General features: G+C 37.9%; 1 protein-coding gene across 1 annotated transcript in view; it reads left to right on the top strand.

Annotated features, from left to right (window-relative positions):
* The window catches only part of ZFAT (zinc finger and AT hook domain containing), an 81,094-nt gene that overhangs the window by 36,277 nt on the left and 19,318 nt on the right, over positions 1-25,499 (top strand). Inside the window, exons 7-11 of the mRNA XM_009323368.1 lie at positions 2,463-2,550; positions 6,455-6,604; positions 8,516-8,689; positions 14,501-14,589; positions 17,149-17,287. Coding sequence (XP_009321643.1) covers positions 2,463-2,550; positions 6,455-6,604; positions 8,516-8,689; positions 14,501-14,589; positions 17,149-17,287 — 640 coding nt within the window. The remainder of the gene's footprint in view (positions 1-2,462; positions 2,551-6,454; positions 6,605-8,515; positions 8,690-14,500; positions 14,590-17,148; positions 17,288-25,499) is intronic.

Below are 25,499 nucleotides of genomic sequence, written 5' to 3'. Positions count from 1 at the left end.
CTGGAGATAGAAGATATCAAAATCTCTGTTCAGTTTCTTGTATGAATGCCTGTCTTTTGTTACCTTGTTGCTTCAACTGGATCCCTGTCTTATTTGGTGAACAGGCTAAATGATGTTTATTAAAAAGCAGCTTACTGTTCATCCCTGTCACTCAGTATATAGTCACCCATTTTATTCTCTATGCACCATCCAAGTCTTGCACTGAATTTGGGATTGTTTATTCCCTGGGGGATGATGATGGGGACTGTGTATGTGCTGCCTGTTGCCTCAGTATTGGCTACACCTCATTGTTACGGGGAAGATTTTTACTTTTGAAGTCTGGGAATTGAGACTCGACTTCATTTAAAACCAAAATTTTGCATATATTCTCTGATTTTCAGTACCCGTCTGTTACCTCTAAGGCTTGTGTAGTGGTTTTTGACAATTCTTGGCATTTATGGAACTCTTTAGAAGTTCAAACCATGACACATGTGATGAATCACTTCAATGTCATAGTACCTAGGAAAGGGATGGGCAGTTTATGATGACTTTAGAATGATTTACAGTTATGAACAAGCTAGTGGTAACAGTAGGGACAGGTTGTGGAACTGAACAATGCTGATGTAGGTACCAGAGTTTGTTTACAACCTCCAGTGGGTTTTACAATACTCAGTATGCTGAGCAGATAAACATCACAGAGAGGTTTGTCTCTGAAATTATTTTAAATCTAGATATGTAATTGATACTGCAAGGTAAGCACCTCTATAAAACTGGAGTTCGGACCCAGAACCACCACTTGCTCTTACATCTGCTTTCACGTACATTTTGGGATGTAAATGATTCTTGTCTTTGGAAGGATGCTTAGAAATTTCATTATGCTGCTGACCTTTTGTGTAATAGCGTAGTTAGAGCTTTCTGTAGGAACTGAGATACTTGAGCTCTGATTGCTTATTTCCCCTTCCTGAGGAGTGTTCATTTTCAGACCGTTACTGGACTGGCTGTGATACCTTTGCCTCTGGAGCAGTGCCAGTCTGCAGTCAAGAATGCAAGGTACTGGAAAGGGAGGGAATTAACCAAAAAATCTATGATCTAATGATCGGGCACTCAGCTGGAAAATGGCTTTTGCTCTTCGTCCTTGCTTCCATAAAGAATGTCAGCTACCCATTCATTTTCACTAGTGGTTATGTCACAAAAAAATGCTTAAGCAGTACTGTATGCAGGTGCTTGTCATTTTTTGAGCTGTTTGGTCTCAGGTCAGAAACTGGTAGAGTCCAGGACCCTTATTCTCCTGTTACCTCCAAATTTCTCTTTCACAGTGCAGAGGTCTGTCTCTTTTTGATCCAGTAATCTTCCTTCCACGCTCTTCAAGAAGTTTTCTGTCCCCCTGAAATAACTAGTGAAATACCTGTTTTGTAGCTTCAGCTCGCCTTTTACAGTGATCTCTTGGTAGTTTGGTAGGTACACATCTCCCACCAGGTAATATGTTATCTGGTTATCTGCCTAGCTGTCGGGACTAACTAGACTTCACTCCATCTATTGGTTTGATAATCCATTCATATGTTAATCTGGTCAGTGCAGAGGTGACTAGATGACCCACTCATTTGATTGAGGATCCAGTCTGTTGTGTCATCAGGTGCTTCTGAAAGTAACAACCTCTTCAATTTATATAATAAGCAGCAAAGATTATTTTAACTTGGGTAATTTACCAATTAATGGAGAAAAGTCCTACATTTTTATGTGGAGTTAGATGTGTTTGTAAAAATATTAAAATTACAATTACACTAAAATTGCATATAGGAAGAAATTGCATCAAAACTCTCCAGTTCAACTTGTTTGATGGTGTTAAATCTTTTATAACATCAGTGACACTGATAAAAGCCAGAGTAGTCTGTAAGTTTTTAAATCAAAATAGTAGAATAATACTTTATTGGTAATACATAAAATGCTGAATATTTATGAAGTAGTTCGAAATGTAGATACTGAATAAGTAATGGCATCTGTCATTGTTAAGTTTTCTGCTCAATTTCAGGCCGTTAAGTAGTAGTATAAATACATGTACTGGTGGATGTCTTCAGAATAATGAGATCTCATCCTTAGGTTTCAGAAGAGTGGACTTGTGAAGAAACTGAAAAAACCCTGAATATTACTGCTTATATCAAATATGTTTTCTTCTGTTATGTGACTTGATCTTTCAACTCTTGATTCTCCAAAGAGTCAGTCAGAAGATAATGCTTACATTTATTGTGCATGTTCTCATGTGCTGTAACCTGGAACCCTTCATTTATGAGGATTAATGATGTGCTTAGAATACTTTCATATTTCTCCTTCACTTATTTCACTACAAATATCTTCATTTTGTCCTTAAAAACTGAACCTTCAATTATAACTTTGTCGAGGACCATGTATTACTGAATGACTATAGTGATTACACCAGTGGACTGATAATGCAATCTCTTTCTTTCTTTCTTTCTTTCTTGCTTAAGGATAAAAAGAGTTATTCCTGTCCTGTGTGTGAGAAGTCATTTTCTGAAGATCGACTTATAAAATCTCACATCAAGACAAATCACCCTGGTAAGAAAAAATCAAGGAAAATGTCTCAGTCTATTGCAATAAATGGATAAAGGTTTAGAGTGAGCAGTGTAATGTGATTACATTCCAAAGAAAGAGAAGAGTCTATGTCTAATTTAACTGGTTCAGAGTAAGAATTGTATTGGGTTTGCAGACGTTAGAATTTAGAGTGAAAGAAGTTGTTGTTCCAGCTTGTGTGTTGTGGAGTATATCAGGTAATTGTGCTAAGAAATCTGTCTTCATCTGGCAAAGATCTCATATCCAAAAGAGGACCTAGGTGACTTCAAATTAAGCATTGGGAAGTTCGGAATATAGACATCTAGACATACAGACATCCTGTAACAACCTATGAGACATAAAATTCCCATCGGCCATACATAAACTGACAGAAATGTGTTTATTGCACATTATTTTGTCTGTAGGTAACTGACATGAATGCAGAGGTCCCTGAGCTTACTCTACGCGTGCTCAGTTACTGTGTGGCTGGGCTTTACCTCCAGGTCCAACTGAATTCTGCAGCAGGGCTCTTACTAGAACCAGCTGTGATGTAGTATGGCCAGTATTAGGCTGGAGCTGACCAGCCTGGCTGGATCCAAGCTAACTGCTGCAGTCCATTCAAACTCTGTTTATACCATGCATTCTAGGGCCTTGATTTATCAGTGCAAGCACACAATAAAATGAATGTGGTAAGTCAATGTGCTGTGCCTGAGTAAACAATCCTTTCTCAGATCTTGGGAATTCAGTGACAAAGTGCTCAAGTGACTGGTGCAGGGACTGATTTAAATCTGATTGATGTGAACTCAGCAGAGACGCATTGGTGTGTCTGTACTTTCCTCCTCAGTATCTGTGTTATGTTGGATAGAAAGGCCCACTGCTACTGTGGATGAAGGAGAGTTGACCGCATTGGCCAATATAATTTAACTAACTCATCTACAGTGTTACTTATCACCTGACATAATTTGATATTAAGAAAGGAAATACTGGCCATTGAGTTTGGGGAAGAAAAAATCCAATTAAAATTATGTAACTTTTCTTGTCTTTGTCAGAAATACAACATAATAGGTAAAGCAGTAGTTTCTTATCTTCCTACTGCCACTAGATAGTGCTAGACCCGTGTTTTAAACAATTTCCTTCACTTGAATTTCAGACTAACTCACGCTTTAGCTCTTTAGTTACCAAACCTCTTTATTTGCAGACCACTCCACAACAGTGTGGTTGGAGGGCTTGTCATACATCAGGGGACATGTCTGATGCAGCAAATTGAGATGAGGAAAGGCTTCTGTGCTATACTGTAGTCAGGAGGTATGTCACCCAGTAAGCATAGAAATTGAATCTCAAGAGCTGTGCCTATAAAGCCTTTGTGCTGTCTGAGCCAGGGAGTATAGGAGGCCTCCCTAAATAATGTGATCTGTGAACTAGCAGTACATGATGTACTGTGCCCTTACAGGTTGCCATTGGTCTGCACTGGTCCATTGACTGCTGAATTATTAGTGTATGCTGTGTCTGGGATCCAGAAATAACAGTTAACTGTGGAGCCCTGACATGCTAAACTCATGCATTGAAAATACTTCTGAACAATTCATTTGGTATCTGTATCCCTCTAAAAGTATAGTGTAAATTTGTTGATCCAGGAAAGTGGTTCTTTTAAACTCTGGGTTATAATAGAGGTAAGGTTAAAAAAGAAAATCTGCACAGCCTATTATTTTGTGTCTTCATTTTTAATTCATATATCAGAGGCGAATAGAACTTAGACGCAAAATACCAGATTTATTAGATATATCTCCATGGTACTAAAGAAATACTACACCTGAGATATGCCTATGCAGTAGTTATGCAACAACACTGTTTAAATACACGGGGGAGAATTAATGCACAAACCTTTTTCCTCTGCACGCTGTCCTTGTAATCAGGAGGAAATCCTTTATTCGTACAACATACTTAATTACAAGCTAAATAAATATGAGGGGTCTGATGGTATAAGCTATCAAGTATTGCAGTGGAATGAGTGCAATTGTTTTTAAAAATGTAAATGGAAAAGAATAAAGATGAAAGGAAAAATGGATACTGTTAAAAGGAATTGAATTTTAAAATGACATATCAAAAATTAATTTAAATTGAAACCCTTTCATATTTATCATTAAAAGGCTACTTCTGGAGCTCCCCTCTCATTCCTTTCTTAATATCATTCAGCATCACCCCCCTCTTGTCTCTTCTATTTCATCAAGTAGAAAGTATGAAATAAAACAGTACCCTTTCCTCTTCTAGGTTTGCAGAAAATAGGAGTTGAATTCTGCTACCGTGAAGGCAGTGGGACAAAAATCTCTGTAGACTTTGGTAGAGCAGTATTTCAAACCAGAGAAATAAGAGAGCTTGGCTTTATTGCCAAATGATTTGGGTTCTCAGCAGTGAAGGAGGAGTCTTGGATTCTGGTCCCAGCTCTCAGAATTATCTACCTTTTCATCCACTGTCTGATCTTAATATGATATTTGTAAATAGTCTTGAGATGTAAGAGGCATCAGCTTTCGTAGATCCCTACTGAGCAGATATACTAGCCTGCGGTCATGAGGGAAGGATCTAAGCCATAGAAGGCAGATGAGAGTTCAGACTTGTGTCTGTATTTTTCTTTTTTGGGTACTTTAGAACATATCTCTGCTCAGTTCATGGGCTCCTATATCTCCCTTTTGAGGTTGTTTTCCTTGTGCTTATGAGTTCAGGCAGGATTTTTGATTCCATTCTGGGACCAATCATCAGGAGACTAGGTATGACAGTTCATATTTGGTAAAAATCTAAGTTTAGACTGTAACTTTCAAATTTTGTAAGGTTTTTGGCATAATAAGTAATCAGCTTTCATGTCTTAATGTTTAGATTGCATGAGTGCTGTACTTTTATTGAGTCATGATATTTAGCATTTTATTTATCTGAAATTCATTGAGTAACTGGATTTATTTTTTAAAAGCATTTGGATGTTTTCATTATGTGTGTTTGGGACATTTTAATTTAAACTTCACTATTTTGAGCTTTTTCACTATGACGACCAAAACATTAGATCGTATGAAGGAAAAACTTAGAGAACTGAGTGTGTTTAGCCTGAATGAGCGAAGGCTGGGAGAGGAAATCTTAGTTGCTGTCTTCAGCTATCTAATAGGAGATTAAAAAGAAGACAGAGCCAGTATCTTCTTGGAACTGTACAGTGAAGGGACATGAGTTGAAGCAAGGAAATTCTGATTAGAAATTGGGAAAATAATTTTGACTGTAAAGCTAGTCAAACACTGGAATGGGCCAAGAGAGACTGTAGAATTTCCATCCTTGGGTATGTTCAGAACAGGACTGGATATGACCACAAGCAACTTGATGTAACTTCGAAGTTGGAACTCCAAAGTTGGCCCTGCTTGGAGCAGGTGACCTTAGAGGTCCCTTCCAATCGCATTTATTCTGTGAGTGTGTTTTTTCCTTTAAAGTTTCTGATTATCAGGCATTCTGATCATTATAGCTGTGGCTGAAGTGATTGTCTTCAGATCCTTCACATCTGGAAATCTGGGGTGAAATTGTGAATAAAGTCTTTTGAAAATATTGAAGAAAAAAGTGCCAAATTAGCTTATTGGGAAAGTTCATAGTTGGAACGTGATTTCTAAGCCAGTGGCACACCCAAGATTTTTTTATATTTAAAATATTTTTTTTTAACCAGGCAGTGGGGACACTGAGTATACAGATCAGGAGAGAAAGGACAGAACATCCTAGAAGGGAAAAAGGTCCTATGTTCTTTGCTCAGGTCTTACCTGAGTGGCAGTAGGGGAAGTAGAGCTTTTAAAAAGTTGGGAGTGAATCAGGATCTAGCTCTTCAATATTACTTACAGAACAAATTCCCTCATGTCCTTCTGGTTTTTATTACCTTTTACATTTCTCTCAGAGGTTTCAATGACTACTATTTCTGAGATTCTTGGCAGAAGAGTTCAGCTGAAAGGACTTATTGGAAAACGAGCTGTGAAATGTCCCTACTGTGATTTTTATTTTATGAAGAACGGATCAGACCTTCAACGTCATATTTGGGCTCATGAAGGTAAAACTCTGGTTTTAAGCTTTTGGGCATATAATCAGTCTCATTCCACACAAGCTTTGCTGAAATAAAAAGGGATTCAAATTTATTGCTATACCTGAATCAAAAGCTTTAAGCTACAGTAGAGGTTAAATAATTAGTTTAATAGATTCCGGATCACATATGGAACTGCACGCTCATAAAATTAATAGACAGCTTAAATGTTTTATAAAATTAATAAGTTTCTGATTCAATTTTTTCCAAAACTCATTCATAAACATCTATAAAGTAATCTATAATAAATGTGAGTAAGGAGAAGTGAACTAAATACATGCTCAGTCTCTTAAAACAAGTAATTTTCTGCATCTTCTCATGAATAACTGCTGCTCCTTTCACATTTGTCCAAAAATACTTGGTCTGGAAATCTATTAGCAAAACAATTGAAATCCAGTTGCTTTGATGTATACATATAAATTCTGTGTGTATTTTAATTAAATCACACTGAGCATGGCAGCTAGCTGACACGGACATAAACAGTGATGAAAAACCCATAAGATAATGCTGATCATATCTATGACTTTTTAGGGAGAAATTCCAGTGATATGGCAACACACAGGTTAAAAATCCCTTGAACTTAAAATCTATGCCCAGTAAAATCTTGTGTCTACCCAGTCTGTCTATTTTTATAACAGGTGGAAGACCACTCGTATGCTCTTTAGTCAGTTAATAATCTATGGAACAGATTGCCTATGGCGTTTGAGCATTATTTTGGATTCTTTAGCCATCCCTCTGCATGAAGGGGATAATGGGATATGGTACTCTTGAACTGATATTTTGGTTCCAAAGTGTTTGTTCCCATGCAGATAGTTCAGACATTTATACTAGTACTGCGTATTTGTTTGAATGCTTTAACTATGAGCTTACTTGCCTGTGTACTATAGTAGTGGTCCTCTCCGGTACTCTATTAAGGAGTTAAGGTAATGCAAAATTGTAGGCTTAGAGCAATTACTTGTGTATTCCATAGATACAGTTTGTTTATTCTGTCAAGAAAGCTTGGAACCCATCTCAACTAACTAGCAGGAGAAAGAGGTGAATAGAAGTTTATTCCCAAATCAAAGTCTGCTTAAAGTAGGCTGTAATGCCTCATGCTTGTAAATCTAGTTTTAAGGTCATGAGTATCAATCTAAACCTGCCAGAGCCTCATGAAACTGTTGAACTACTCTGCCAGTTCAGATTTATTCAACTTTTCTTTGAAGGATTTACTTTGTTCTTGTAGACCTTCTGCTAGATGACATACTGTGCGTCTCTCTATTACATGCTTTGGACTGTTTGAGAGAAGTGAAATTGTAAGTGCTTGCATCTTACCGAGGGGGGGGGGGAAAAGCTACTACTGCGTGAGCCATTAGCAAATCTCATACTAATTAACAATAAAACACAGCTTTGCACATTTAACTTCCGCTTACATATTAAGTACCTAATGAACCAGTCCTCCTTAAAACGTGTTTCTTCATTCTTCATTGTAGTAAATAGAGACTGATAGTTATCCGAAGACTTTTAGAAGGAGATTTGGTATGTACCAGCTAGGCATCAGCTTAGGCAGTCTGGATTCTACTTTTAAATGAAGGATGGACACACCAAGACCAAAATACCAGTATTTGCTTGGTTAAATTCAGTACTGGGCTTCAACAGGGAAGTATTTAATTCTAAAAGAACCCCTCCTTTCTCTTAGTAAGTTCAATGATGCTGTCAAGAGCTCGGTATCATTTACACAGAAGCTATAGATGAAATTTCTTAAATGTAGATTTCCAAATTTTAAAATGTTGACCTTGTTATCCATGTTGCTCACATGATCTGAAATTTCTTTCAAGCAAATGTCAACTCTCTCATCAAAAGGTACAGCTTGTTTGTTTCATAGTATATTTTTTTTATTTTTAGGTGTCAAACCCTTCAAATGTTCTCTCTGTGAGTATGCCACCCGCAGCAAGAGTAACTTGAAAGCCCATATGAATCGTCACAGCACTGAGAAAATGCACCTTTGTGATATGTGTGGGAAAAAGTTCAAATCAAAAGGCACTTTGAAGAGCCATAAACTCCTCCATACTGCTGATGGTAAGTGCATGTTTATTAAATCCAAGTTTATTTTAGGGCAGTAAATACTGGCTGTACAGTCCGTGAAAGACATGGACCTGTTGGAGCGGGTCCAGAAGAGGGCCACGAAGATGATCAGGGGGTGGAACGCCTCTGCTATGAAGAAAGGCTGAGAGAGTTGGGGTTGTTCAGCCTAGAGAAGAGAAGGCTTCGGGGAGACCTTATTGCAGCCTATCAGTACTTCAAGGGGGCTTCTAAAAAAGATGGCAGCAAACTTTTTAGCAGGGCCTGTTGCGGCAGGACAAGGGGGAATGGCTTTAAACTAAAGGGGGGTAGATTGAGACTAAATGCAAGGAAGAAATTTTTTATGCTGAGGGTGGTGAAACACTGGCACAGGTTGCCCAGAGAGGTGGTGGATGCCCCATGCATGGAAACTTTCCAGGTCAGGTTGGATGGGGCTCTGAGCAACCTGATCTAGTTGAAGATGTCCCTGCCCACGTCAGGGGTGTTGGACTAGATGCTCTTTAGAGGTCCCTTCCAACCCAAAGTATTCTATTATTCTATACTATAGGGCCTTATTAACAAGCATTTTTCAGTTGAACACTGAGTGCTACTTACAAATTTTGTTTATTCCCAGGAGACATTGTTCGTGAAATAATTCAAAACTTCACAAAATTAATTTCTGTGAAAGACAGCTGTCTCTGGAATACTTGATTTTTCTGAAATTTTGTGTTGGCTTTATATCCCTACAGAGAATTGTTGATCTCAATAGAAATTTGAAAATACAAATAGTTCCATGATTAAGTCTCTTACTACTTTCTTCTGTGAGAATATTGTTAGGAGTTGCTGAATCCAGTAGCCCAATAGAGGCAAGGTTACTGCAGCTCTGTGTCCCCAGGTCTAGTCAGCCAGTGGCAAGCCTGAGCCTGTATTCTCTATAGGCACACATGCAGCACATGCATTTGTTCCGTAATTTTAATATTTCTTTGATGGTAACAGAAAAAAGTGAGATGCAAATCAAGAAAAATACCATCTTTTATATCAAAATTTGGGACACAACAATACTTTATTCCTCTGTGATTATCAAATTGAAGTAAATAATTTAGCAGGATAAATTATACAGACCTTCATTATGACTTAGTACTGTGATTTTTGTTACTCACGCAACCTTGTGAAACCTCATTCTACTCTGTATTGAACATTTCATTTAAAGTCTTTTAAAAAAAATTTTGCATGTTCATTAGCGTTTTCCTTTCACAGAAAGCACACAATGCTCTGTTACATCTTTAGAATATATGTGAAGTTTTTGTATCAGAGATATTTATTTATTTATTTATTATTTTTATGTAAATAGGTGATCCCTTTTACATTCTCATGATACATATTACAGGAAGCATATAGTTACTGTAGTATTACCAAAGTTGCTGTAGTATTACCATGAGTTAGTAAATCACTCATTACTCAAAAAGTACTTGCCAATATTTTGAAATAACTTCGTCAGTAACAAGCAGGTGTTGCACATACATCTAAAATTCATATGCAAGAATCAAGGTTTTACTTATCAAATGCAATCCTCAGCTGATTTCTGGCTGGGAGAAGGAGGCAGGTTGTATTTGAATTAAAAGGAAATTTGGAGCACGATCAGACTATAAAGAAAAAGAAGGTCTCTTTGTATGGTGCTGTAAAATATCTCTGCATGGGGTTTCATTTCAAAACCTTTCTGTTTTGTTTTCACCATCTGGCATGTCCAAATAGCGAAATTCAGCAATGAAAGTTGAATTTGTTTTTACCTGTGAGTTAGTTCTATTTCTTGAACAAAATATGTGTGTGTGTAAGTAATTATTGCAATTCAGCTGAGGCTGCTTTGGAATTTGGCACGGTTAAGAATAGCACTATTGTCATGCAGGAGCTAGCCTTGTCTGGATTTGGTTTAAAGGTGTGAAGTTAGTTTTAAACATTTAATTGCATGCAAGGAACTGTATTCTCTTGTCATTTTCTGCTAGGTCAGGCTGAAACCTTGACTCTAGAGGCAATGTTATTACCAGGAGCCTTTTTTATCTGGCTTCAGACTGTCATCATCTTCTGCAATAACTGAGGTGACTGCATGTTCCTTTTTGATGCACCTCCCTTTTTGACTGATACAAATAGATCAAAGACTTAACGCTCTTTTGCCTTGCTTTTTACACTTCCAAAAGTGTTCCAGGAAATTCCCTGTACCTTTGGAAAATGCATTTTGCCATTGGTTCCAGTGGAAACAGAATCTCACTGTCTGTGGAGTCTTAAGTAATTTTCCTCACTAAGTCCACCCCAGTAAACTCTTCATGCATTTCAAACACTTGTGAAAAATAAGATAACATTTGTTACCAGGAATGTAGTGTATGACTTGGTCAAGGGACTTTCAGCCTCTTGAATGCTGACAGTTTCTCTTTGCCCAGTGTCCCTTTCTGTAGAGACAGCACTTCAAAAGTTCTTACTAGTGCACATCTAGTGTCCTTCAGCTATTTCACAAATCATAGAATCATAGAATCATTAAGGTTGGAAGAGACCTCCAAGATCATTGAGTCCAACCGTCGACCCAACAACACCATGCCCACTAAACCATGTCCCTAAGCGCCTCATCTACCCGTCTTTTAAGTACTTCCAGGGAGGGTGACTCAACCACTTCCCTGGGCAGCCTGGTCCAATGTTTAACCACTCTTTCAGTAAAGAAATTTTTCCTCACATCCAATCTAAACCTCCCCTGGTGCAACTTGAGGCCATTTCCTCTCGTCCTTTTGCCAGTTACTTAGGAGAAGAGACCAACACCCACCTCGCTACAGCCTCCTTTCAGGTAGTTGTAGAGAGCGATGAGGTCTCCCCTCAGCCTCCTTTTCTCCAGGCTAAACAACCCCAGCTCCCTCAGCCGCTCCCCATAATACTTGTTCTCCAGACCCCTCACCAGCCTCGTTGCCCTCCTCTGGACATGTTCCAACATCTCAACGTCCTTCTTGTAGTGAGGGGCCCAAAACTGAACACAGTATTCGAGGTGCGGCCTCACCAGTGCCGAGTACAGGGGCACGATCACTTCCCTACTCCTGCTGGCCACACTAGTTCTGATACAGGCCAGGATGCCATTGGCCTTCTTGGCTGCCTGGGCACACTGCCGGCTCATGTTCAGCCAGCTGTCAACCAGCACCCCCAGGTCCTTTTCCGCCAGGCAGCTTTCCATATAAAAATTTTCCATTTCAAATAAATGAATTTGAAAGATGTTTCACTGTTTATGAGTCCTGACTTACGAATCCAGGCAATTTTTGTTCAAATATCAGCCCTGCAAGGTCAGTTTAATCAGTGGAATATAAAGTAGTTTTCTGTCTGCTTTATTCTTCTCCAGGAGACAGACTTCTCAACAGTGGCATGATAGAAAACAATTCCATAGTCCAGGCTTATTACTTTTTGTGATAAGCAATAAAGCAGAAAACCTGGTTTTCGTTATTTTAATTAGACATCAGAAGTTGTCTTAAGGTTTTTCTTAGCTGTGTTTTACGGAAACTTTCACACTCAGTATAAAATGCTCGTTAACTTTTTTGAGCAAGATCCAGAATCTAAAGAAACCTGGTATCTTCAGGATAATACAGAATATTCTGTATTGTACTTCTCCATCCTTCCTTTTGGTTCTTTTGCTTTTGGAGTAGTTTTTAGCACATACTTATTCTACATCAGTCAAATACAGTTTGCCAGCCCTGGGCATTTAATACAGGAATGAAGTCTTTCTGTATTTAATACACCTTGTAATTTGGCTGGAGGTAGCAGGACTGATACAATCTTAAAGACAAAATACGGAGAAAGGGAGTATGAAACCCAGAGAATAAAAGGAAGGAAATTGTGTTATTTTAAATCATAAGGAAAAAAAAGATTTGGAAGAGAGAATGCTTTGAAGGGAAAGTAATAGAAACCTACAGAATGGTAATATGTTTGGGAGTTTCACTCTCTGCAAAGCTTCAAACAGCAACAGATGTTTCTCAAACATGTCAGAGAGAATTCATTCCTGTTAGAGAATCCTAAAAATATAACATGACAAAATCTGACCATCTTGCCTTAAGAAGGACTAATGATTTCAGGGCCAAAAGCAGACTCTTACGATCAAAAAGTCTGATCTCTTGCAGAGTACAGGCCGTAACCAATCTAACAATTTTGCATCACATTTCTGCTGGATTGTAGTATATCTTTTTAGTAAGGGCTAAGCAGACTTGATTTAAAGACTTAATATGACAGGACATCCATCTGATTTCGAAGTAAATTGTCATAGTCATTAATCATGCCCTCTGTTAAAAATATTGACTTTATTTTAGACTGAATGTTCTGAGCGTCAGCTTTCATTAGTTGAAATTCCAGTTCTTGTTCTTCAATTTTATCGTTGCTATTTCAGGTTGGAGGGTTAGTACCTGCAGTATGGATGCCTGACTAGAAAGCTCATAGGCATGTAAAGAAATTCCAAGCATAATGTCTTGTCTGTGGAATTCAAAGTAATACCTTTCTTTGGATGATACTTCTGAACTGAAGTAACTTTTTTTTTCCACAAAGCAATATATATAAATTGCATTGACTCTACTTAACTGCATTATGTTGTGTAGAAGACCTGCTTACAACGCAGACTTTCAGTCTGCCAAGTACCTGGGAGACAGAGACTGTCTCAAATCTTTCAATGACTTTTTAGGTCGGTATCTGAAGTAGCAACGTTTATGCAAGTATGCACCCATTGTCTTTACCCCTCTTCTGGTCCACTCTATGATTTTTGAAACAATTGGTGCAGAAGAGTAGAAGTCCAACAGTTACTTCAACTCCATACATTTTGAGAAAATTTGTGCCCAAATGAAATGAAGAAATATAAATCAGCACTCTCCAAGAACAGGTCACAGAACCTACCCATTATCCCTAGTGTTCAGTAGCCACCAGTGTGTAAGTCACCGCATATAAAGCATGAACTAGTCCCAGTATGTGTTTTCTCTTGCCTTGTGTGACTGTATGTGAGACTTAGGGTTACTGCAGAGATTTATATGAGAAAGGACAAAATGTCATGATGAACAAGGCAAGCAGGCATCATTCAATCTGATGTTGATGGAGCAACTTGTGCCCGTTGTTTTAAAATTGTGTAAGCAAAAGTGAAAGGTCAAAACACAAAACCTCTGTATTATTTGCCATTCCAATCTTATTTTTGTCCATAGCATATTTTATTTCTCCCTGTATCCAGGGTTAAGCCAGTGTAGAAAACCCTTTTATGATAGTTTGAGTCATTATTGGAAGAGTAGTGCTAAACACATAACCAAATCTTGTGGTAAAAATAATAGGTCATGTCACACCCTACTAGAAAGACATCAAGAAAACTTATAGTGGAAAAACCAAGAAGATTTAAACGTATTTGAATCATAACTATTCAGTGCTTGGGACAGAAGTCGGTAAAAACACGTGAACATGACTAAACATCTGTGTTTGAAGGATTTCCAAATTTGCTTTACAAATAGCAAAATAACTGTGCCTGCAGTTGTAAATAATTGATTTTCTTCTTGCACTTTGGCTGCACTATAATGATTCTTTTTCTTCTTTCCCAAGTGACTATCCCAGGAGCAACTAGATTATTTAAGGCTTATAATTTGAAGATGACACTTGAGCCTTTTTTCTTCCTTACTCTGCTCTTAACTCTATTTAACCAAAATTTTGCAGAGCAAGTGCCATACTTCTAGTATTGTTCATTGTTCATTCTTAGCATTTTGGAAATCATCTTTATAAGGAAATGTAATCAGTAGTTTTCTGAACTTAAATAGAAAAATGTTATTCCATTTCCTATTCCCATTTCAGGAAAGCAGTTTAAATGTACAGTGTGTGACTATACAGCTGCCCAAAAACCACAGCTCCTACGTCATATGGAACAACATGTCTCTTTCAAGGTAAGAAAATATATAAATCATGCTTATTGATAAGTCATTTAGAAATACATGGAACTTCAGACAGCAGTTTTAAAACTGGCACATTTTCCTGTTTGGTGACAATTACAGCATCTTAACATTTTAATATTTCAGGAACTTTGACTTTATATTCAGACTTTTGAGATGGGGTTATTTTGTTCATGGACAATTTGTAATTAGTATCTTTACTTGACAAAAATATGTGTATGTTGCAATATGAAACAAACTATTGTTTTTTTTGACTGTCTGTCCTTGAGAGACCTAATTTAATATGCACCTTAAAATGTGCTAGGGAAGTAGGAAGGTAAATCCCATACATCACTGTTCATTGCCCACCTTAATTTTCTCTGAAAGTTTGCCAGTCTAATGTACTATAGATGAGTTCATATACTTGAAGAAAATTGAAGAGAATTAGTTTTAAAACACCCTGTTTAGCTGAAACGTGTCTTGGAAAGAGTTTTGAAGATTGTTAATGTTTCTATGAAGTGTTTAGTTTAGTGATATGGTTTATTTTAATAAACTGTAGTATGATTTTATTCCTAAATTTCACATTGGTTCTCAGCATGATAGGTCTTGATGTAATGAATTGTGAAACTTTAGATTGAGGAAGTAGAAATGATACTAGTTTCTTTTCCAGAAAAATCCAGTATTTTGTATGTATGAAAATGTTCATTTTAATGTAACACTTTATCTTGGCAATGAGCATATTTCTTACTGAAAACACCATACTATTTTCATGTGCAACATCTTTCATTATCTAACAAATCATTTTGCTTCGCTAAAGAGTACGCTTCAGCCATTCTTAATAAGTACCAATGCTACGTACCTCCATAAAGCAGAAAGGAAGACAGTCTTTTGATTCATGGTTTAAATTTTGGAAGAGAAGACATACAAGAAAATGAAGCAAGTCATCTAAAGAGATGATACATTTTGAACAAATAATTTTTCTTTCTTAAGTATGTAGTTTTGCTGTGGACTTATCTTTTTAAAAGGATTTTTTGTAAATGAAAATACATCATTTTCCTTTTCTAATGGCTAACGGGATGAACGTAGTCATAATGCAGTTCTTGAAATATAGCTGGTTCTGACCTTGGGATCAGCTTTAGAACTGTGGACTTCAGCACCTCTTTTCAGTCCTCTGTCAGCCTGCATGTAAGCGTGGCTATTCAATGCATTATCAAGAGAACTGCACAACACTGAAATCAGGAGTATTTGTCAAGAGGAATTTGAAAACTGTCTGTTAGTAACGTGTTACCTCCTTCTGGGACAGTTGTTTGCATGCATTCCAAACTTGGAGGAATGTCAGTAGTTATGTGACCCAATGATAATTTAATCCATCATATTTCCAAGCTCCGTGAATTTGCAATCCTGCTATTCGATAGCAGGTAACATACAGGACAGGGAAGTATGTAGAGAGTGGTACAAGAACACAGCAGTCTGGATTATTTTCTTGAAAAAAAGACAGTTTCAGCAATAGAAAAGGAGAGTACCCCTCTCTGAAAAATTGAATGGCTGAACATTACAGTACCTTCTGAATTTTAAGGTTAAGGGAATCTAAACACCACTTTTCTTCCTTATTTTTGCTGTTTGGAGTCTGAAGGAAGGTCATGACCAGCAAGCTTAGGGAAATGTTCTGGTCAGTGGACCCTGACTGCAGACATTTCCCTGCTTTAGATTCAGCTTCTTAATAAACATTTCTGTACCGACCATGTTCTGCTGACTAGCTTTAGGTGGGCCTGGTTGCTGTGCATGAAACATTTTGCATCCCATTCTGAGGTACTTGACTTTTCCCCAAGGACTTTGGTCAATGTGTGCATTCTTTTCCAGGAACCTAATGGTTGTGTCAAGCTTCCTATAACTGTGACATATCTCAGTCAGAAGGTTATTCTCAAAGGCTAGCTTTAGGCACAAATGCTTGTTTTCCTAAACTCTTTTCTTTAGAAATGTCTTTCCCTGTCAGTTGAAGGGAGACCTATGTTCTTAAAAATTAATTAATTTAGTTCCCAAAACTTAGCTCACCAAATGGTCAGATGAATGCAAGTGCCAGTGAAAGGGAAGCAGTTGGGAGCATGTTGGAGAGAGAAGGAAAGGAAAGGGAAGAGATCAACCCTGTCAGGTACGGTTATCTGTTAAATTAGGTTGGCTGTACAATCATATTGTACCTTCAGTTACTTTAGCTCTCTTACTCCCCCTTTTCAGACCAAAGCTCACGGCAGCTGAGTCATTTCCTTGTAGTAGAAAGTCTCCACGTGGTCAGACCTGTGATCATCAATTATGAAAACACACAGTTTACTGAATTACGAAAAGTAGGTAATAATCTTATAATGTTGAGAATACTTGGTGTCTTGCACATAATAAAAAGTACCAAATCTTAGGTAACGTTTAGTTACAACTTCCATTTATATTGAATTTTGGAAGGTCTCCTTGGAAGGTGCCTAAACCAGAAATGAACATGGTTTCTTGGGATCAAACATTGCAGCTTAGACCTGTATCCTGAAAAGGTTAGGAAATGTGTTCTAACATTTTCCTTTTTGCTTCTAGCCTTTCCGTTGTGCACATTGCCACTATTCCTGCAACATATCTGGTTCCCTGAAGAGGCATTACAACAGAAAGCATCCTAATGAAGACTATGTAAATGTAGGTTCTGGGGAGCCTGCAGCAGAAGCCCTTATCCAACAAGGTACATCTCCACCATATAAGACTTGTTATTTTTTTTGCTGAAGCAAACCTGGTGTAAAGGTAAACTTCTGTGCGATATGTGTTCCTCAGTTTATGGGATGTTATGTGATAAATCACTACTACTTTTTAGTAGTTCTGAAATGGCCACCGTTTATACTTCACTCAGTGTCCTTTGTTCTTGGTTTCTAAGGGTGGATGAACGGAAGTTTTGATTTACCTTGCCTGTGCTATTCGTTGTTGCATACATTTATCTTTTTCACTTGTTTGTCTCCTTTTGTAAGTAAAGTGTCACTATGTGTTGAAATGAATGATGAATATCTATCGTTCTACTGATAAATTTCTATAACAATTTTGCAAGGTTGAACTAAAGGTAAGGTTGAGCAAATGTAAGGAAAGAGACTGAAGAGTAAATGGCAGCAAATTATTCCCCCACTAGAAAAATGGGGGGAAAAAGAGAGTACAGGTAAAACAGGTTACAAATTGTTATGCTCAGAATCTTGTGTATAGGCAAAGGAAGCACACCTTACCTTTGTAAGTAAAGCCAAGAATTTATTGTTAGTATAATGGAAATCTTAACGGTCTGGTTCAAGAATCACCATTAGTCTAGATCTAATTACTATTTTAAAAAATAATAAAATGTAGTTAGAGTACTTATATACAGAAGAAGTCTCAATAGTATTATTATTAAAATTAAAATGGTAACGCACACTTCTTAGTTTCTATTCCTTTTTCTGGTGTTATGGTCACCTTTCCACTGTTTCTCTAAGTCCTGAGATGGGTGGTTTCCCTCTGATGTTGGCTTTGTGATGGGGGTTTCAGTAAGTTGTCAGCATCCGGAGTTCTTCGCTGGGAGGAGTATGATGCTCATCTTGATGGCTAAAGAAGAGCAACAAAGCTGGTGAAGGGTCTACAGCACAAGTCTTATGAGGAGCGGCTGAGGGATCTGGGGTTGTTTAGCCTGGAGAAAAGGAGGCTGAGGGGAGACCTTATCGCGCTCTACAACTACCTGAAAGGAGGTTGTAGCGAGGTGGGTGTTGGTCTCTTCTCCCAAGTGGCAAGCGATAGGACAGGAGGAAATGGCCTCAAGTTGCACCAGGGGAGGTTTAGACTGGATATTAGGAAAGATTTCTTCAACGAAAGGGTTGTCAAGCACTGGACCAGGCTGCCCAGGGAAGTGGTGGAGTCACCATCCCTGGAGGTATTTAAAAGACGTGTAGATGTGGAGCTTGGGGACGTGGTTCAGTGGTGGACTTGGCAGTGCTAGGTTAACGGTTGGACTTGATGATCTTAAAGGTCATTTCCAACCTAAACATTTCTATGATTCTGTGATCTTCCTCTGCCCTTCCAGTTGGGGCCATTGTCACATGTTTGCCTACACACATTTATGCTTTTCTTTTTCATTGGTGTGTAGCTGCAGATTAAATCCAAACTTACTGTTTATGGTGCTCTTCATGTATGTTAAATACTATTTTTGTTGTCCCTAAACTGAGTTTTATCCAGCTCCGGATTTGCGTATTTTTAACTGATTATTTCTGAGTTATTTATAGCTGTGGGTTCTTCAGTGCCAAGCTTGTGCGCAGCTTCTTATCACTCCATGCCTGCCCTCCTCTGTGCTGCATCCTGGGTCTCTACTTCTCAAGGCTGTCATACCAGGCCTGCATTTCTCTACATCACATTTCTGTGTTAAAGTCCTAAATATCTCATTCTGCCTAGAACAACTGCTTGTTACTGCTGTCTTTGTAAAACTTATAGTCGTACCACACAAAGAAAAAGACAAATAAAACTAATTAGATATAGACATTTGGTCAATTAGAGAAATTGCTGTCACAGATAAGCTAAGTAAAGGCAACAAGGATTTTGGGGAGGATCAAAAATTCAGGATTAAGTATAAGAGCTAATGGAATGCCAGGGGGAAGAGAAAATCAGATTGTAGTAGTTTTTACCACATTTATATATGGCATAAAAAGTTATATTCCTGGCTGTTGTCTTTGTTTATAAATTTTGAACCAGCTGAAGCCCTATATCCTTCTGGAAAGATGGTCAATGCCACTAGTTGCTTTATTTCTGCTTGATACAGGTATCGCAGATTGTAACTCATTCCTTGCAGTGTCTGGGTGCTAGCAGAGGAGACGTGTACAGGTTGTCTGACTTCCCATAAGTAGTTTTGCTATTGCATACTGGGCAGGTGAACCAAAGCAAAGAATTGACTACGCAGTCAGATACCTTTTTGGGTGTAAAGCTCCTTCAGTTCTAGTGCCTGGTGTCGGGGGAAGCGGGGAAGAAGAGGAGAAAGCCAAACTAAATATTAAATTGTGTTGAAAATATTTTAATGCTTGGTAGAGTTGAGTTTCTACTTTGTTTCTGATAATTTTAGAAAGTGTTTTCCCTATTTTTTTAATAGAAACTACCAGCCTTTTTATAATATCTTTTGGGATCTTCCAAATTTCTGGTTTTGTTGAAGAAGAATAGAGACCAAAATAATGCTGTTGTATTAGATATGACTTAAATATAATTCTTCTAAGATGACATGATTTCTAAATAGTATTTCCAAATTATTCGTCTAATGCAGAACACTTATCTATTGAAGACACTAATCCATGTTAATACTGAAATCATGACACACAGAAAGGCACTCAAATTAAAGTCTAAGCCTCTCCCTTTAAACTTGCACTATAATGGAGAAATGTATAACTACATGAAGGAGTTTGAGCCTGTGTTATTTTTATATGACATTTCTTTGTTTTCTTTTTGTCAAAAAAACAGAAATAATTTAAAAAGTAGATCTTTGTCTATAAATTTCAGGGCAGGAATGTATAGTGGAATTTTATGATTATTTTCACAGACAGTGAAAGTTGTCAGGGAACCTGCAGTTGTTTTAAAGAGGTAATATTTACTTGCTCAGTACTGAAAGCCTCTCTTCTGTAGTCATGCTGGTGAAGGAAGAACTGTGCACTATGGGGAGCTTTGTTTAACTTTCCAAATGTCTGAGCACTGCAAGGAATTATTTGTCCATAGCCACTCTTAAGAATAGGTACCTGAGATTGAATTCTGTTAATATGAAATTAAGGATCATATTTATAATATTTTGAACAAATAAAATTAATCATATGCTAGTTAGGTTTTCCTTCCCCTTTGGGAGCCAGATAAATGCACTTCTGAAAATAATTCTTTTTCAATTAAACAAAAAACCTGTAAAGTTGTTAAGAATGCAGGAGTAGTCTTATAATGAAGACCTTAGAGTGAGATGAGAGAGAACAGCCTTTAATTTTTTCTTCGGTGGACGTGCTTTGTCCACCACATTGGCGCATTGGGCAATGATTAATGGGATGAAATTTAACAAGTCCAAGTGCTGGATTCTGCATCTGGGACGGAGTAACGCCAGACACAAGTATAAATTGGGAGAGGAGTGGCTGGCGAGCAGCCCTGCAGAAAGGGATCCGGGGGTGCTGGTCGACAGCAGGCTCAATAGGAGTCAGCAGTGTGCCCCGGCAGCCAAGAGGGCAAACCGCATCCTGGGGTGCATCAAACACAGCATACCCAGCCGGTCAAAAGAGGTGATTATCCCGCTGTATTCAGCGTTCGTGCGGCCTCACCTTGAGTACTGTGAGCAGATCTGGGCCCCACAATTTAAGAGGGATGTGAAGGTCCTTGAATGTGTCTAGAAGAGGGCAACAAAGCTGGTGAAAGGGCTGGAAGGCATGTCCTATGAGGAGCAGCTAAGGACTTTGGGCTTGTCTAGTTTGGAGAAAAGGAGGCTGAGGGTCGACCTCATTGCTCTCTACAGCTTCCTGAGGAAGGGCAGTGGGAGAGGGAGATGCTGATCTCTTCTCCCTGGGATCCAGTGATAGGACACGTGGGAATGGTTCAAAGCTGCACCAGGGGAGGTTTAGACTGGACACTAGGAGGCATTTCTTTACCAAGAGAGTGGTCAAACACTGGAACAGGCTTCCTGGAGAGGCGGTCAATGCCCCAAGCCTGTCAGTGTTTAAGAGGCATTTGGACAATGCCCTTAACAACATGCTTTGACTTTTGGTCAGCCCTGAAGTGGTCAGGCCGTTGGGCTAGGTGATCGTTGTAGGTCCCTTCCAACTCCAATATTTTACTCTACTCTTTCCATCTCTGACTTTGCATCCTTTGTTGTCTTCCCTTCCTTACACAGCATTTATATTTCCTGTGCTACCACTAGTGCTGTGCCTGCTTTCCATGTGTTCACCTGCTGTGTGGAGTTTTAGAGCAGTAAAGGGGCTTCAAATCCGTGTAGTAGCTATGAAGTCAGTGCCTCTTATCAGGACAGTGCCATGAAGAAAGCCATGTTACTAGATGTACTTGTCCCACATGCAACCTTCTTTGCCAGCTCCATTTCCTGCTCTATGACGCATCACGTAGTTCTTACACATGGGCTCAAAATAAAAACAGGAGACCTGCAGATTTCTTATCATACTGTAGAAATGTCAGTTTTTCTCAATGTTTTGGTATCTCACTGGGAAAAAAAAATGTTCTTTGTCGGAGACTTGAGTTAATTAGGATTTGCATTTGGAGTTGATAAACGTGAGTCCTATTGAAGTTAATAAAAATTTTCCTGATTTTGGAATCAGAAAATCTTCTGTATCTGGGTCACACAGCACAAACAGATCATTATGGACATATTATGCAGTATGACGAGGTATGTGTTTCTGACCTGCTTGGGCCAGCAGTTGCAACTTGCTGCCTGACTAGCTTCTGTCAAGTTTCAATTTACCATATTCATAGATCTGAAAAGCAATTTTGGAAAATTATTCATGTATTCATATAAGGGAAGAAGACCCTTCAGACCTGATATTAAACAAATCCTTTGAAATTAAAGGACTACAGGCAAAAAAGAAAAGGTGGGAGAACTAGGAAGTGAAAGGGTTTGGAAAAAAAGTGAGAAGGGAAACTAACAAAGATTAACATCTAATACAGGGTATCTATATCTATTCATATTGTATTCTGCTTGTTCTAAGTTACCCACTGAGCCCAGAGTGAATTGCCTCACACTTGCACATCTTTTCTTCTCTACTCTCAACTGTTTTTTGACTGCATTGCAGACATTGCAAATAATCTTAATTGGAAATATTTATATGAATACAGACTGCTGGACTCTACTCAAGATTCCTAGAATGAGTTTATAAATAAATGAATGATTCATAGAATAGAAGAGGGAACATGCTCATTTAAGCAACTGCATTGCCAGGGATGGACAGCAATATTTAATTTCTGGGCTTATATTAGAAATTAGGATCAGCCAAGATCAGAGAAATGCTTGGGGGTTTGGGGGTTTTTTTTGTTCGTTTGTGTGTTTAAATAGAAGTCTATGATCTGACATTTATTTTAGTATTTTAAAGTAATAAAGGAAAATAAATACTATAAGAATTTGATGTATTCTGCATAGGGGACAAGATTACCCGTTACTTTAAAGAATCATCTAGAAATTAATTTTCCTGAATTTTCATAACAAGTCTCTGACGTGGAGTTATATATTACCAGTTTAATTCTATGCTTCCATTTTTTTATTATTATACATGCATTACTGATTAGGTTTTTTTGTGAGACCCTGCCTACTGGCTCATTTGACAGCTTCCTTTTTTAGATTCATTTGCTTTGTGTTGGGCAAGTCACATAATTTTTTTCCCAAAATTGTTTCTTTTCTCTTCACTGATACTCCCTGCCATCCATTGTTTTGTTTACGTATTTCTGCACTCCCTGGGAGTCGGATTTTCTGTTTGTTTTTGTGCAGCAACTTGTGCAGTACATACGTGATGATCCAGTTGTGGCCTCTATGTTCTATTATACTGCTATCATCACGTGCTTTCTTTTAACATAAAATCATAGTTGTCTTATGGAGATTTTAGGCCAATAAATAAATTGTTTGGAGAGCACATGTCAATGCCAAGATGGAAAAAAGTTGTGGAGATGTATAATATTTGTGTGCATTATTTTGTTGCAAACATCAGTTTTGGTACTGAAAGTAGATAAGGTGTGTAATTAACTGACTTTCTCTGTATGTTGCCCATTACTTTAAAGAATCATCTAGAAATTGATTTTCCTGAATTTTCATAACAAGTCTCTGACGTGGAGTTATATATTACCAGTTTAATTCTATGCTTCCATTTTTTTTTCTTTAATTAAAGTCATAATGACAAAAGTTACAGCTTTAATTTATCTGGTGTATTGTTATAATAGTGTCACTACCAAAGTAATGCGGAAAAGTGTCCTCTCTTTCACGATAGCAGTTTTTTCCTAATACTACAGATCGGTGTGAAATGAATATTTAATTTCATTCTCTGTAACTGATAATATCTTTGTCCTAATCTGAACGAAGGTATTTTGCTTTTGTGAACTGTTAAAGTGTTAACCCCTTGATAGGGAAACTATTTCAGTTTTGTATAGAGACAGAGTATTGAGCATCTGCTATAATGCTGAAGACTTAAAATACATTGAGAGCAAAAAGAGGAAATTGTAGAGGGATGTGTCAGTGAAAGACCCTAGTGACTGAGTGTAGTTACATTTTGTTTTATCAAAATAAAAAATGTATTTCTATTCATGTGGTAGAATAGCATATGGTAGGTTTCCATTACTGTAAAACTGAATGCTCTTTCTAATCACCTTCTTCATAAAAGACTATGTGCAATGAGAATTTGGCTTATAACCAGCTTATGAGAGTATATTGGAAGCATTTGAACATGATGGCTAAGACTCATCATTTGCCATGATAATGTGGAGACAGCCATCTGGTGGCATAGTTCCTAAAGTGGCTTAACGCCCTTCCCTGGACATTAGATCTGTTAAGAGTGAGTTCTGGTCACCTAATGGAACAATTTATCACATGCAGATTATTTCTGTTCTGCTTTAGTCAATTGGGGGGGGGGAGAGAAATACTTATTTGCATAATTATAAGCAACTGAGATCTGACATTTGACCAAATGACTTTCATAAGAAAAAGAAGTAAAAGCTGTTTAATCTAGTGTGGAAAATCGGATGCTTATAGTTTCGTCATGCTTAGTTTTTTACCTGTAATGCTGCATACTCAGACAGTAAACATTGTGCTAAATTCATGCTATGCATAATTTTGTACATAGTCAGAAAACTTAGATTTACATTTTTGTATGTTACCATAAACAGTAGAAACTCTCAAAAGGAAAGAGAGTTGGGTGAAGATGACATTACATTGTTAACTCTTCCTGGTTTGCTTTGATAATGTGCCAAAAAACTTAATGATGTTTGTTTGAAACTTGAGAAAACTAGAACAGCTGCCTTAGAGAAGATACATTTTTTAAAAGTTATTGAAGTATGCCACTACTATGTATGTCAAATATTAAGATCTCAGTGTTGTTTATAAGCACGTAAAAAAAATCCCAGCACTTACTGAAAGAGTACGGTGCACTGTGGTTTCGCATTGTGTCCTGAAGGGCAGCACACCAGGGCTTTGTAAGACAACAGGGAACTGACGTTTCAAGCTGAAGCTTGTCAGAGACCCATCTTGTAGATTTTTGGACTATACATACAATTTACATTTGAAACTGCAGTGACATGTAATGGAGTAGGCATTAAAACTAGTTTCTAAGGAACTCTATGATTTGAAATAAAAGACTATTTACAGGGCAAAAGCATTAGTTCCAAATTATTTAAAATGTGTGCTAGGCTTTGTTTTTAGTGGGCCTAAAGCAGAACATAAGTCATAGACACCCTCAGACTCGAAAAAAATTTCACTTGGAAATTATGACTAGTTTTCATTGGTGCTGCTGAACTTCAATTTCAGCCAGAATCATGACTGTGGGAATGATTCTGCACAGGCTGAAGCATCCCCTGGGTTTGCTGTATTTTTTGTGGCCAGGGGAAAAAATGAGGTGGGGTTGGTCAAACTTAGTATGTTGTTATTCCTTGAAAAAACTTTCCCTTCTCTGATGTACATGCCACTTCTAGAATGGCTTTTGTTAGCAAAGCAAGCACAGGTTCTCTCCTGGTAGATAAGTTATTATTTACTTGGCAATTTTTGTTCTCTCTGTTAACATTTGGCTATCTCCTTAACATCTAGCTCCTGAGAGATGAAACCAATACTTCTTATGTCGACCTAATTGTGGAAATGACGCTGTATCCTAGACTAATGCAAATAGTTGTCTGTTCCTGTTCTCTCTTTCTAACTGGTCTGTGGTAGTGGTTCCCCAGGGATAGAGGTGTAGAGGAAGGGAAAGACG

This window comes from Pygoscelis adeliae, unplaced genomic scaffold (assembly GCF_000699105.1).
Source record: "Pygoscelis adeliae isolate BGI_AS28 unplaced genomic scaffold, ASM69910v1 Scaffold103, whole genome shotgun sequence".
In the NCBI taxonomy this organism is placed as follows: Eukaryota; Metazoa; Chordata; class Aves; order Sphenisciformes; family Spheniscidae; genus Pygoscelis; species Pygoscelis adeliae.
The sequence above is the reverse complement of the archived record's forward strand: the minus strand, read 5'-3'. Positions and strand labels throughout refer to the sequence as shown.